General features: G+C 37.5%; 1 protein-coding gene across 1 annotated transcript in view; it reads right to left on the reverse strand.

Annotated features, from left to right (window-relative positions):
- LOC137985479 (sarcosine dehydrogenase, mitochondrial-like) overlaps nucleotides 1-15,000 on the reverse strand; it is a 17,007-nt gene that overhangs the window by 1,437 nt on the left and 570 nt on the right. Inside the window, exons 2-12 of the mRNA XM_068833103.1 lie at nucleotides 10,949-11,299; nucleotides 9,723-9,902; nucleotides 8,706-9,035; nucleotides 6,814-7,121; nucleotides 5,621-5,762; nucleotides 5,144-5,227; nucleotides 4,055-4,168; nucleotides 2,797-2,935; nucleotides 2,228-2,341; nucleotides 1,620-1,767; nucleotides 1-376 (exon numbers count right to left, since the gene is read on the reverse strand). The exon at nucleotides 1-376 is cut by the window's left edge and continues 50 nt beyond it. Of these exons, the coding sequence (XP_068689204.1) occupies nucleotides 1-376; nucleotides 1,620-1,767; nucleotides 2,228-2,341; nucleotides 2,797-2,935; nucleotides 4,055-4,168; nucleotides 5,144-5,227; nucleotides 5,621-5,762; nucleotides 6,814-7,121; nucleotides 8,706-9,035; nucleotides 9,723-9,902; nucleotides 10,949-11,299 (2,286 nt within the window). The remainder of the gene's footprint in view (nucleotides 377-1,619; nucleotides 1,768-2,227; nucleotides 2,342-2,796; nucleotides 2,936-4,054; nucleotides 4,169-5,143; nucleotides 5,228-5,620; nucleotides 5,763-6,813; nucleotides 7,122-8,705; nucleotides 9,036-9,722; nucleotides 9,903-10,948; nucleotides 11,300-15,000) is intronic.

A 15,000-nucleotide genomic window follows, 5' to 3' on the forward strand; every position in this document is an offset into this window, starting at 1 on the left:
TTTCTCAAGTGCTTCTCGTCCAAGGAATGGAGTATCCATCTTGAGCTTACAAGTGAACCCTAACCCAGCCTCCAAAGGAGTGTCATCATGTCTCAAATCCTGATGCCAATGTTTATACCCCTTCTCAGCACTCAGTGAATCCAAGGCTCTGTAGCCACCATTCACAATATCAAACCTTTTGCCAGCTTCCATAACTGCCTCATAAACAGGAACACATGAGTCATTGGGGATATGCAATTCCCACCCAAGTTCACCAACAAATGTAATTCGAAGTGCCCTGCAGTCATGACCAGCAACATTGATGACCTTGTGTGTGGAAAATGGGAAGGCCTCATTACTGAGGTCCGCCGGCGTTAGACACTGGAGTAATTCACGACTAAAACAAAAAATTCAATCATATTCTTAGACAATGACACCAGACACTACAAAATATTAATAGTCTATTTTATTATATCAACACCAATGAAATACCAAGTGAGCTTTCGCGCGAAAACATGTTAATGTTCACATGTGAAAAGATCACTGTTGCTATGGTTACATATAAAAATGCGCCTTTCAATCCCTTTCAATACCTTTTGTGAAATGATTAGTATTTCATTGGTGTTTATATAATAAATAGAATTATATTACATGGCTGCTTGGAGAGGTAAAATTTCCGTATCTCTGCGCGGCCAAGTAATATCCTCTATATAATAACTTGTTTCTCAACTTTACAACTGTTACAGTACACAGATCTACTGTACTTATTGAATTAAGTTTTCGAAAAAATTAAAATAACAAGATGAATAATTAATAACTATTCACTGAAGTGGAGGTGGCTAGCGTTGTAGTCACCGACACTGAGGTGAATAGTTGTTTTAGTATATACTAAAACAGTGAGATAATATACAGCACAAAAAATCGGTAAATATCCACTGCTAGCCACTGCCACTGAGGTGAATAGTTGTTTTAGTATATACTAAAACAGTGAGATAATATATAGCACAAAAAATTAATTTGGATGTTTTCTTCACTTGTCACGGATGCAAATCGGGACGCTATTTTTTCCCCGAGTTGCTTGGAGGTAAATAGCGCAGGATATTCGGAGTTTGACGAGCCAATCAGCGCTCGCATTCAACGCTATCCACTGTTTTAGTATACACTAATATTACACATCTAATTTTTACATTATTACTCATTAATTGCTTTGCTTTAGTTTCAGTTCATGGTAAGCCATGGACCCTAATTTTTATTAAGGTTGTTTGGCCCCAGTTATTCAAAGGGTGCCAGGATAGCACTATCCACTGGATAAATCACTATCCACTCACTAACCGGATAACTAATTTGGTTTTGCTAGTGTTTATTTGTATAGTGCTTTATCCACATTTTGAACAACCAAGGCCTGAGGGATGAAAGGGCTGCAGAACCCCAGGTGTGATTTGTGTAGTTCTACAAAAAGAAACACTGACAAACATTTTTCAGATCGCTCCAGTTCACATCGCAAACTCCATTCCCATAAGTCAACTTTATTTTCATTTTTTTAATTTACAGAAACTTTCCAAAACAACCAGAGATTTTTAAACTTTACAAACATGTGTTGACAGGCTTTTGTCATCCCTTAATTTAGTTTTTAAACTAACCTTTTTGGTCCCTGTATACTCAACAATCCCATCTCCTCCGAGAGATCTTCAAGTTTGACATCATATTGTTTGTCGTGAATAATATTCAGTAGGTGACACCAGCTATGTTGACCAATGCCACCGCCAATGGCAAGATAAAATCCATCCCCTATGAATAATGTTACAGATTTAAATCATGTTACTCTTTGAAAACCTTAAGTAATACTGTGTGAACTTTGCAGATACATTGGGTTTTGGGACCCCTCTTTAATTAAATTCAATGGTTTTTCAGGTCTGTGCGTGCAGATCTTACAAAACATTTTTGCAACAGGGTTGCATAATTTCCATCAAATAATTTTCATTTTTAAGACGTTTATTGACACTTTCTGGTTGATTTATTTACTATTGCTAACACAAGTCAAACATCTTCATGGCTGTGCTCTTTCACTGAAAGGAAATTGCTACAATGACATGAAAAACTTCAGAAACTGTAGACAAAATAAGATAAACTTGAAAAGCCAACTTTGATATTTGTGTGCCTTGTATAAAACCCTTAAATGTTGTCTACTAACTAAGACAATACAGAACTCTTTTTTTTTCTGAAATTAAAATCACTGATGACACTGTACCTTCAAACTTTGGTTTTATGACACTTGAACTATCTCCATTTTCCAACACACTGACGGTGATATCTGCCTCCACACCACCACATTTATTTAACATGCATGTGTAAGTAGTTGCTCCTAAAAAAATCCAAGTTTACATAACAAGGGCTTGTAATTTATTGCAAAGCAGACTTAGTAAATAAATTTCCCAATTTTTGTGTATTAAATATAAAAACATGTATCAAAAAACAATGTACAAGTTTCAGCAGCAGCTGGCTCCTTGCAAAACCTCTGAGAAGGATTTATCAAAGAAAGCCCCCAAAAAACTAAACATATCTCAGTCTGTATCCAAATCATGTGCCAAGAAGGATTATGTGGTAAGAATAATAATAATTTTATTCATTCATGTAAAATTTGATTTGGTTAAGATTTTTCGAAACCAGTTCTTTTCAGGTAAATCACAATAACATTGCATAACCCAGGAAAGGAATATATCAAGATAATACATGGTTTGTAGCAAGTGCATACTCAAAAAAGAAAGGTACAATTATACTAGGAATGAATGTTTTAAAAATATCATTATAATTATGTACCAGATGGTTTCCTCATGTTATTAGTAAATATCCAATCCACTGCCTTTTGGGCATCAGGTCCTGTCAGGTAATACTTAGCAAAGTATGACATGTTAAAGACTGCCACCCTCTCACGACAACCCAGGCATTCTTTACCAATCTATAAACAACACCAACATGGTTACTTCTCAATGAAGATTTGATCAAATTATCTGAAAAATGATGATTAATGAATATATACATGTACTTAATAACCATTTCCTGCCCACAAGTGCCAACAAAATATTACAGATTTCACTTTGAGTGTTTAACGCCAGACAATTTTATTCCTCAATGGGAGGCCCCTCGGGGCATGAGAGGGTTAAAGTGGAGATTGCAATAACTTTCAAAAAAGCTTGCAAGATTAAAAGGTGCAGGGGCACCTTTCAACTGAAAATGGAGACAAACTGGATAGTGGTGGTAGCTGTATGCTACAGTAGCTTCGCCAATTCTATTCCTACTATTACATGTACAGTACCACCTCAAAATGATTTCTCTTCGCTAATTTAATTTTTACAACAAACAATGTTCTAAAATAATGGTTTTTAAAGCTTTTCTATAAATAATATTGTCAATCTACACAAGCTACGAAAAGTTGAATTGAGCGACAGTAAAGGATCTGTCCTCACAGCAGAGTTGGTGACAATATTAAATTATTATTAAGGTTTTGTTCCTAGCTACATACTTAGGATGATGACAATGCAAAGCAGTTCGTGACACCGGAGGGGGGAAAAAAACTAGAAGTGCATCTCATCAGTGGGACTACTGGATTGGCTGCACAATAAACATCAAGAAGGAAACCACAATTTTTGTTTGATAGCCCACAGGGATTTCTAATGTACATGACAGCTGCTATTAAAAACATCTCCACTCAAGTGCACTCTGAATCTAGAATTTATAACAAAGCATCTGTATACATACTTGGTAGGACATAATCATCGTAGCAAGACAAAGTATTAAAACTGATTGCAATAATGACTGACTGGATGAGGCATCAAGGTAGGTGGTTATTTTTGGTGATAGCTGACTATTTTTGACACCACTGCTACTGTCACATGGAAAAATCAAGGTCCAACATTTAACCTCTTTTTTCCAAGAAGCCGTTTAATTTCCATAATTCCCTTCTTCAGATAATCCAATTTAGTGGCAATTGGCTCTTTGTATAAAATGTTCCAACCATTTTTCATGATATGGGTGTGTGGATTGAAAGAACTTTAAGGGTAAGTCATGCATTACTTACAATATCATGATGCGGTGGAAAGTCAAATGTGTATTCCTGGCCAAGCAGTTCATTGTACTTATAGCCCTTGTTTTCAGCGACTCCGTATGCTCCATAGAAATCATACTCCTTAAGCTTTAAAAATCAAGCAAACAACCCAGTTAATGAATTTGATTAATTCATCACCTCTACACACCTTTGCCACCAGGTCGAAATTAGCCAATCAGATCTTTCATCACCTCTATACATCTCCATCACAGTTGAACATTACTTTCTGAAGCACCGGTGGCTCAGTTGGTTGAGCATCGGGCTGTCACGTGGGAGGGCAAGAGTTCGACTCCAGCCGGACCAACACTCAGGGTCTTAAAATAACTGAGGAGAAAGTGCTGCCTTAAAGTTTGTAATTATACCCACGAATGGTTAGACTTTCAAGTCTTCTCAGATAAGGACTGTAGACTGGAGGTCCCGTCTCATAGCCCTCGTTGGAAATCAAATAGTATGGAACGTCAAAGAACCCACTCACTTCTCAAAAAGAGTAAGGGACATTGTCCCAGGTGTTGTGGTGTGACCTAATCTGGTCGGGGGCATCTTTCACTTCCTAAATAAATTATAACTGCATATATAATAAGCAGTTTGGTCTGAAAAGTCCTGAAAAGCCCTGAGGGGAAGAGATTAATAACTTCACTTGACTTCACTCTCATTCAGCAGCTCAATTTCCATGTTGTTCCACAAAATAATGGTAATGCCACGCAATTAATCAGATACAGTGTACATGTAGCTTTGATGCTTTGTACATGTGACTTTCATAGCCATTTTGATGAATGCTTCGTTGACACGTTGTTAGTTTAAATAGCAAAGTGAACTGAAAGAATTGAAATTCTGATTTTTTATAGGTAAGGTTCTTTAATTTTTAAATATAAAACAATAATAGATAAGCAACAAATTTAATCTTTGCTTATATGCTAATGGCAGGCACACAAGTCCCTGTGGATTGTCCCAATGAATTCCGTGTATAATGCATGTCTCACTTTTCATAGCTTTTTTAACAGAAAAAAGTGCATATTATACATGTAAAGGTGTAACATTTGGGGCGTTATTTCATCTACTAACCTCAGGAACTGCATTAGGAACAAACCAGCCTGGCCGCTCCCAGCCATGTCTCTCTTGATATACACATCCTTGGTCGAGCAAAACCTGACAATCCAAGTATGTTTTTAGATGGTAAACAGGCCATTTTAAAAACAGGTTCCAAGAAATGTTTTGCAAAACTTCACTCGCATCGCAGTGTCATACACTTTATTCTGAAATTTTGAAATGATTGCCATTTTAATATTTTTTTTGCTTTTGTTCAAGGTCAGTCGTCCTACTCAATGAAATTAACATCCTTTGAAATTAGGCTAAGAATGAGGCAACAAAGGCTGATAGAACAAAAAAGGAATATTAAATTGACCACCATTTTGGAATCAGGTGTATTACATTGTATGCTGCACAGTCAGGAAACAAACATCTTACTACATACATGTATTATGTCCTAGAGCATTTGAGGTGTGAAAGGGTTAAAAGGTACAAAAAGGCAGAAATAAGTACCTTATGAAAAGGATCACGTCGCATGTTCCTACCAGCCAGAGGTTCATCATGAGGGAAAACCATGGAATAGTTCTTTGCATAAGATTCATGACTTCTTTCTCTCAGCCACTTTTGGTCAGCAACAACAGATGAATGGAATCGTCTAAAAAAATCCAAAATAATGCAAAGGAATTATTCGTTATTTACATGCTTGAAAAAACTGTGCCAGTCAAATTTGCTGCAATATCACTAGGTACCCGTACTTTCATTGTTTTGGACCAGGAGACCATGCATGTTACTGCACCCTTTCTAAAGGAACAGTGGAAGGCTTACAGTGTAATATGTACCTCCATACAGAAATTCTCAGTTTTTAGCCTGTAGTCACTCACATTGTAATTTAATGTTATAACTCACGAAAAACCACATAGAACAAATAATTATGTGGGTCAAGTTGGGCACAGAATATGCCGGCAAGGCTCGGATGAAACCACAGACTGGAGGGACCGGATGTGGGGATGCCTCGGCACATGTCGCCACACCGAGGGGGTGCCTTATGCCAAGTTAAGCCAGTCCAGCAGTAGAACAACATGCCCCCTCCCTGACAGGGCTTCAGCACAGGGCTGGAGGGGTGCCACAGGCAGCAATTCCCCGCCCCTAATCTATTACACACCTTATGGATTAACCTTCAAGTTGTAAGACTCTTATAGCAAGAGATACAATCAAAGACCAGAGTGAGAAAAAACATGCAGTACATGGGAGCGGGAGGGGGAGGGATAAACTGATAATAGGAATTACGAATTACTCCACGCGACAAGGGCAGAAATGAAATGCCTTCAGATTACAAAACAAGTGGTTCCAAAGAGGCCACCACATGGTAGGAGCAGAGCACAGAGACTGAGGGCTCAAAGGTCATCTCTCCTAAACATTAACTTTAATTTTATACTAATTTTAGAATATCATTTAAAACTCTAGACTAATTAAGTTGACAACTTTAGACTTGCTTTCGTTACTCCCCTCAATCATGAAAAATACACCCCTTAATAAATTTTTAATAATGCTAGCATAATATGACGCAGTATGGATATACTGTAATCACTACCCTGTTGATTAGCTCTGCTTCTCAATGTTCTTAAAAGGATAAAATTAACAGCTAATTAAAACTTGAATTGAACTTGAAAAATGAAAACTTGTTGAAACTCAATTATTCTACTTACCTAATATCATACCCATACATGTCTAGCTGCGGGTGTCCATCTACAACCCAATGTGCCAACTCTTGACCACACCCTCCAGCCAGCATAATGCCTGCTGAATTAAAGCCACATCCATGGTAAAATCCACGCAGCTCAGGAGCTTCACCCATGAGTGGTTTATGATCAGCTGTAAAGGATTCAGGGCCACAAACGGTTGATTTTACACCCGTCTCTGCTATTACAGGAACTCTATTACAAGCTCCCTCAATATGAGCACTGAAGACATCCCAATCCAAATCAAAGAGTGAAAATGCAAACTTGTTGCTGACCTGAAAACAACAAAAGTAAACACTTGTTGATACTGATGTGAACAAGTGTAAGTAGGTCATTTGCATTTACATGGGCTGTGATTGGCTAACTTAGAAGGCCATATTTTACAGTACAGCCTGCTGCATGGCCCACTAAAACATTCTCTTGCAAGTTTTTTATGTCGTTTCTGTTACATAAACTTGTAAAACTATGTGAATCTTGCAAGCAACTATTTCAAACAGCCAAGGCAATCTTTGTATCAGTTGAACCTTCCACTTGACTTCAACTAGTTTCCTATCCCATGTGGCTGATTACCACAGAGATATGCATGTACCCGTAATAAACACCTTGCTAACCTCATTTTCTTGGTCTGTACTGTAAAATTACAGATCCTTGTTTTTCCCTGTTGATTTAAGACAATGTGCTTCCCTCTTGGGCGATACAAAAATCAACGGGGAAAAAACTCCATCTATAATTTACAGTACAAACCTCAAACTCCGTTTATAGGACACAGTAAGAGGTATTTACAACCAAATCTAGAATTCTTTGCCAAAATCATTTGCTTTTCAGATTAATCACTTTTCCTGAAAAACAATTCAGGGAACATAAGTTTCTCGAGGTATTCTCACCTGGTGTTCCAAGTAAATTATGCCACCACACAAACGGTCTATTGCTTCCACTGAAGGAAGAGCAAAGTGCTTCCAACATGATGGCAATAGTGATTCAATAAAAATGAAAAAGCAGCCTTAGCACTGCACTGAGAAACATAACTGAGTGAGCGCTCGTTTCAGGTATCATGCAGATAGTCAAAATACATGTACAGAAAGGCATAATGGAAAAAGTCATCACGTAAATAAGCTTAACCTGAAAAGGCATGACGCAAAAAGGCATATAAAGAAGAAAAGGCATAACAAGAAAAGGCAGAACGCCAATTGGCGTAACATGAAAAGACATAACGCAAATGCAATAAAATATTACATCGCATTTTAACTTGACGTTTTGAATGATACAACACATCTTCAGAAGTGACAGCTGAACAAAATATGTAAAACGTTGAGAAAAACTAGTAACTAAATTAAGAACAATAATTCTCTAAACAAATAAATGTAATATACACTGTACAATGTAAGCAGTGAAAACTGGCTTAGTTTTAGTTTTAGTTTTATCACTGCAGTTTTTTTATTGCATTTGCATTACACTTGTCTTTTTAGAGTTATTTCTATTTGCGTAATGCCTTTTCGCATTACGCCTATTCGCGTTATGACTTTTTGCGTTATGCCATTTCAAGTTAAGCATATTTGTGTGATGACTTTTACCATTATGCCTTTCTGCATTCTGTTCTTTGTGCATTCTGCATGATACCTGAAACGGGTGTTCACCCTTCAGCTTTGGATCGATGCATCCAAGATTTGGAAATTACTAATTTAAAATCAATTACAGAGGATTGCATTTTGTCCTAGACATAACTCCATATATAAAACCGATTTGATCAGTAGTAGATCAATGAGTAAATTGCTTGCAGTGTTATGGCTGAAAAAAGCACAGCAACGGTTGCTCAAAATTCTATTGAGAACGCTGTTGTAAGTGCTCTTAATCGTCCTCACCTTATCCCAAAAAACTGGGTTGCTCTCATAGCCTCCGACAGACAGTCCATCACCTTGCAGTTTAAGATAAACTGACGCATCATGATCCCTTACATTTGGCATGTTCTGTATTCCCTCGATTCTCTCAGTTACAATGTAAGCATGGTACATTGCGATCAGTGGAACAGAAACTCCACATAAACCACCAATGTACGGTGACCACACCCCTGCACAATTGACAACACAGTCAGTCTTGATAGTACCACTGGGTGTCTGCACAGCACAGACTCTCTTCAATCCAAAGTCATCCACTTTAGTTTCAATTCCAGTGACAGGGCAATTTTCAAACACCTGGATATTAAATTACAAAGCAAAGTGAGGCCAGATTAACAAAATGAAGAATTATTTGTTATAAATCATGCCAAGTTTTTTTAAATGAACAGTCAAGTATTTTCAAGTAAGCTGTATTATATTCCAGTGGACAATAACAAAAAGAGGGAATATACTTTTGTCCATCTGTCCCATAGTTACATACCTACCACAAGAGTTCTCAAAGAGAAAAAAACAAATTTTAATTTTAATTTGTTGTGGTCAAAATGAGGGGAACACTGGAATTGTATCTAACAATAATTATTATTATCCTGCAAAATCATAGTGCTACTCTATTTTTAAACAAATCAACCTACAGGTAGGTGAGATTGTTAAGCTGAATTCCAATATTAAACAAAGGCAAAGAATCATTTTGATTTATCAATAACCTTGGGGTAATGACAATCTGCGAGCCGGCGAGCCATGCGAGTCATGCAAATTTCGCATTTAAGTCTAAGCACCCATTTCAAATAGCGCTGATAAACAGTTATTAAGTCTAAGCACCCATTTTAAAACGGTTAGCTTTCAATAACTGTGTGACTCGCACTCATGGCTCGCATGGCTCGCTTCTTGGTTCGCATGGCTCGCAGCCAATTGGCTCGCACGGCTCGCATTGCTCGCACGTTTGGCTCGCTGCTCGCTGGCTCGCACATTGGCAAAACTCATAACCTTGCCACCATTTCTTGTAGCAGCTCTTGTGAGTGTTGTCGTCCAACTAGCTGGATCAATTGTACCATCTCCAGGACTGTAAAGTGTGCCATACAAGTCATTCACATTTAACAATGGATACAGCTCCTTTGACTCTTTGGGACCCAGAACAAAGGATTCAACACCATAAACCTTGCCAAGCTAAAATGGAAAATAAGTTCGTACAATCCTCTTAGGTAGCTCTTATTGAATGGATTGCCTTAATGTTTACAGTATTCTGAGAAGAACAATAATTATAAAAGAAAAGTTGTGATGAAAAACCGACGTTTCAACACATCCGGCGTCATTTTCAAGGTAGGTTAGAAAAAAGTCAGAAATGAATACATTTAAAGTTCATACAATCCTCTAGGAAGATGTCCCTATTGTTCAGCCTAATTGAAAATTTTTGTCTTCAGCGAGTCTGATTGAATGTTTAGCAATGGTTTTAGATCCTTAATATACAACATCTCATCCAATCAGACTCGCTGAAGGCAAAAATTTTCAATCAGGCTTAACAATACGGACATCTCCCAAGAGGATTGTACGAACTTTAAATTTATTCATTTCTGACTTTTTTCTAACCTACCTTGAAAATGACGCAGGATGCGTCGAAACGTCGGTTTTTCATCACAACTTTTATTTTAAAACTATTTTCCAACAAACAACTTATTAGAAACAATAATTATCATTGGATTATTCCATGAATACTTGCAAACAGGTTACATCTCTGAGGAAAAAGTATTGTATCTGTTCTCAAGATTAAAAATAATTGTACCATGAACCCTAGATGATCCTTGTTACCTTCCTTAGAAAGTTAAAGAATGCATGACTGCATTTTCGTGAAGTACTCTATCAAATACCACAAAGTTTCAGAATGATGAATAACATCAAAACTTACCAAAAGTAATTACAATCACAGTTACAAAACATACAAAAAGGTTTAAATTTGTCTTGTTGTTGTTGGTTTATCAAGATTACCAGTAAAGGAAACTAATCTTTTAAATAATAATAATAATAATAGTTGTTATTATTATTATTATTATTATTATTATTATTATTATTGTTCAGCTTAGTGCAATCGGGTTTAGTTCAGATCAAGTTTGGATCAAGGTCAAGTTCTTGAATGTGATTTTTCTGAATAACAAAATCGCACAACTTCACTCTCGTGAAAGTTTCTCCTCCGTGCAAACAGAAGAACTAAAACTCACTGTCATCAGCCTTTTGTACTCATCCAATCTTTCCTTGTTGTTAGCAATAAACAGACCACCATTTTCATTCCATCCAGACCACAATCCCGTCTCTTGTTCTAGAATATCTTTAGCAAGTTTCCGTGTCCATGCCAACAGTTCAACTTCCACATCACTGGGTCTTAGTCTCCAAACTAATCCAGCACTGTGCCATGTTGTGCCAGATGTTAGCTGATCACGCTCTAACAAAATTGCATTCCTGACACCAAGTTTGGTCAAGTGATACAAGGTGCTGGCACCAACTGAACCTCCACCAATAATTACCACATCAGCCTCTTTAGGTACAACATCAGGGGCTCTCTTGTCATCTGTCTGTTTTTCAAATTCAAAGTCCAACATCACCATCATCAATTTGTCATCATCATCATGAATCATGTCAGCAATCCTCTATTTACCGGACGTTACTAAACAAAGGAACGGAATATACCGGAATACGCCAGAACAAGGCAGAATGACTTTGGAATAAAACCGAATGACACCGGAATGAGACGGAATGAACAAGAATGATACCGGAATATACCGGAACAAGGGGGAATGACACCAGAATAAGGCAGAATAAACCACAAGAACACCAGAATCAAGCTGATTAACGTGGACCAGAATGACAAGGAAACAAAACGTAAGTTTTTTTAACATTTTAAGACTGTGAATGACTGAGCTTTCCAATCAAGTGCATGTCGTCTATGGAATAATCTGGGTAACTCATACAGAAACATAATTCCCACTCAAATTTCAGGATAACGCTACAGAATAATTTCATTACGGAACAAAACTCCTCACTAGAGCATTTTAAGATTAGTAGGACCTTTTAAGCATAATTTTTAAAATTTTAACTATAAGTAGGTTTTTTTGGGGGTTGGGGGGAAGAGGGCCAGTATGTAAACTACTGGGTAACCGGTAATAATGTATTTCACCCTCGATAAATAAAGTGTTTGTTGTTGTTGTTGTTGTTGTTGTTGTTGTTGTTATATACCTGTCGAATTTGTCTTGTGATCAAAGTGTTCCAAATGTTACAAAAGGCAAAAACACGTGCAATTCCCTTAGGGGAATCATGTGACACAACAAAAGGTAACTGAAAGAACCGAAAATCGGTCGGTGGTAACTAAAACACTAAATTTTGGCATTTTCAGGTTCAGTCTGCTTTATTCCGCTTTATTTGGGTGTCATTCCGCCTCATTCCGGTGTCATTCCAGCTTGCTCCAGTACATTCTGGTACCATTCTTGTTCATTTCGTTTCATCCAGTGTTATTCCACCTCATTCTGGCATATTGCGATTTATTCCAGTATATTTCGTTCCGTTCCATTCCGTTCCTGTGTTTATTAACGCCCCTATTTACGGTATTGACTACAAACCCTTTAAACTAAGAAGTTCCTTTGGGTAAAGTTTTAAGGAGATGACAAAGTTCCCTCAAATCTAGATTAATTTTATTTAATACAGGATCCCTCCATTTCTCCCTTTCTCCCTTTATCCCTAAAGAGGCCCCATTGACGAATACAACATGAAATTGTCTGGTGTTAGACAGAGTAAAATGAACGAGTACGGGCATGCAGAGGTATTTTGCAGAACGCCTTGCCACACAGTACTGAATGGTTGGTTGGCTTTCAGTACTGGTAATGCACATGTGTGCAGTGATTACTCTAAGCCCCAATTTCTATTTAATGGTCTTTTAGTTATTGCATGTATGTACAGTTAGCATTGTTCAGCATTCTGCAAAATACCCCTGCCACATGAGTATCACTCTTAAGAGAAAAATGGTTAAGGGAGATGGTGGACATTAAGCGCAAAACTGCGCATGCCATTAATAAGGTAAACAATAATTGTTAGCGAGAGTGCTATCTTTCAAACATGTCAGTCCTTACAGAAAAGTAAGGAACTGATAGTTTCAACGTCTTCAATAACTGTGTTGTACATCTATATGCTTATTGGAATGGCAGCAGTTTTTTTTTATTGTTCACATGAAGCAAACAATTTATTTCCCTGCTAGCAGAGGTCTCTTTTCGTTTGCATTCGTGGGGCAGACAAGCACAGGAAAAGATACCTCTGCCATGGGTCAAAACTCGCTTTGATCCAATCATCTTGGGCCACTCAGGTCCATGCTTTCCCTGATCCAGCAGTCATGGGCGCACTTGGCTGTGCCGGACGAGCGCGTGACTTGACCATAACAGCAAAGCTGTCTCACCTTCAGGATGAGGTCGAGGTCCTCGAGACCAAGCAGTCACTAAGTAACTACCACACATGCTCAACACAGCGAGTTTCCACCCATGGCAGAAGTCTCTGTTGGTGCATTCGTCTGCCCAACAAAGGCAAGAGAAAAGAGATATCCGCTAATAGGGAAACAATTTATTTGATTGCTGACAATGTTTTAATCAAAATGGAGTTTCTTAATAAAGTTTAATTGAATGGGCCTTCTTTAACTTTGTATGTATGTGCATTCACCATTAGCCTGACAAGGGCTGAAGCGTAAGAAATAATTCCTTGCGTAATTTAACAAATGGGTACATCTGGCCCCGGTTGTTCAAACGGTGGATAGCGCTATCCCCTGGATAAATCGCTATACCCACTGGATAACTCAGTTGGTTTTGATAGTGTTCATCTGCTGGATAGTGATATATCCGTTGCATAGCTATCCACCTTTTGAACAACCGAGGCCTGGGCCGGTTGCTCAAAGCCTGGTTAGCGCTCTCCATTGGTTAAGAGGTATCAAAACCTATAGGTTTCCATGGTTGACCAATGGAATAATTATCTGGTGAAATACCTATAAGACCACTCTTCAGCCAATTTTCATTCTACAAAAAAAAGCAATGCGAATAATATTACTTTCTCTAGATTCGATGAGCACTCTAGTCCCTTGTTTAAATCTCTCGAAGTTATAACATTTTTGGACCTAGTAAATTTTTATTTAACAATCTTTATGTATCGATATCATAACCAATTACTACCACCTGTCTTTATTTCTTTTTTCACTAAAATAACACAGATCCATAACTATAATACAAGGCTTGCTGCAAAACAGTCTTATTATCTCCCAAAAGCAACAACAAATTACCGGTACACAATATTCAATATCAGATTCCAAGGCCCATCAGTTTGGAATTCCATTCACAAAGATATTTTAAAATCATCTCCATTGTCTTTGTTTAAAAAGAAAATGAAACAGCAATTTATCAAAGATTACTAGACATCTATACATCAATTTTGTAATTTTAAGATAAGAAATAAAAAATACTCTTTTGAAATGTAAGAATTTTAGTCGCTTAAATATACTGGTAGTTTACTTAACTCTATTTATCTCTATTTCTCTGTGTATCTATGTTTGTTTGTTCTTGTGTCCCTGACCTGAACATTTTAACATCTTTTCCTTTAACTGGCTGCTCAGCATTTTTAACTTTTAGGTTATTTCGGGCAGCCAGCACCCCTATTATCTGCTGTACTATTGTTATTATTATATAATTATTGAATATTTGTTATTAGTATCACCCAACTAGTGGACTAATGCAAATCCTGCAATTTGATTGGCTACGCTACTAAAGGACTACTAGTAATAGTCCTCGAGTAGAGAAAAGCATGACGCTTTTTTTCGTTTTATTCCCATATAAATATTGCTTCAACTTGCATTTGCTAACTTTATTATTGCCTTTTCTGTCCAAAGAGTTAGGTGATACTAACACAATTAGACCCTTCACCCTCAAGGGCCACGGGTCAATAGCCCATTGGGCTTCACCTCATGATCATGGGCTATTGACCCGTAGTCCTTGCGGGCTACGGGTCTACTTGTTAATTAGTTTATTGTAACTATGGAGTGAAATAAAGTATTGTTGTTGTTGTTGTTGTATTTAATGCTGGTTAGCGCTAACCGTGCTTCGAGCAACTTTGATCCGTCTAACCCAACTAATCTAATATAATGCCATTATCACTACGATGAAGCCACGAGGAAGCTGGGCGAGTTCAATGGCAAACAAGCTGTAGCTATGTGAACAGATTCAGTGCAAAGAGTTGGGAAAATGTCAATGTC

This window comes from Montipora foliosa, chromosome 2, assembly GCF_036669935.1.
Source record: "Montipora foliosa isolate CH-2021 chromosome 2, ASM3666993v2, whole genome shotgun sequence".
Lineage (NCBI taxonomy): Eukaryota > Metazoa > Cnidaria > Anthozoa > Scleractinia > Acroporidae > Montipora > Montipora foliosa.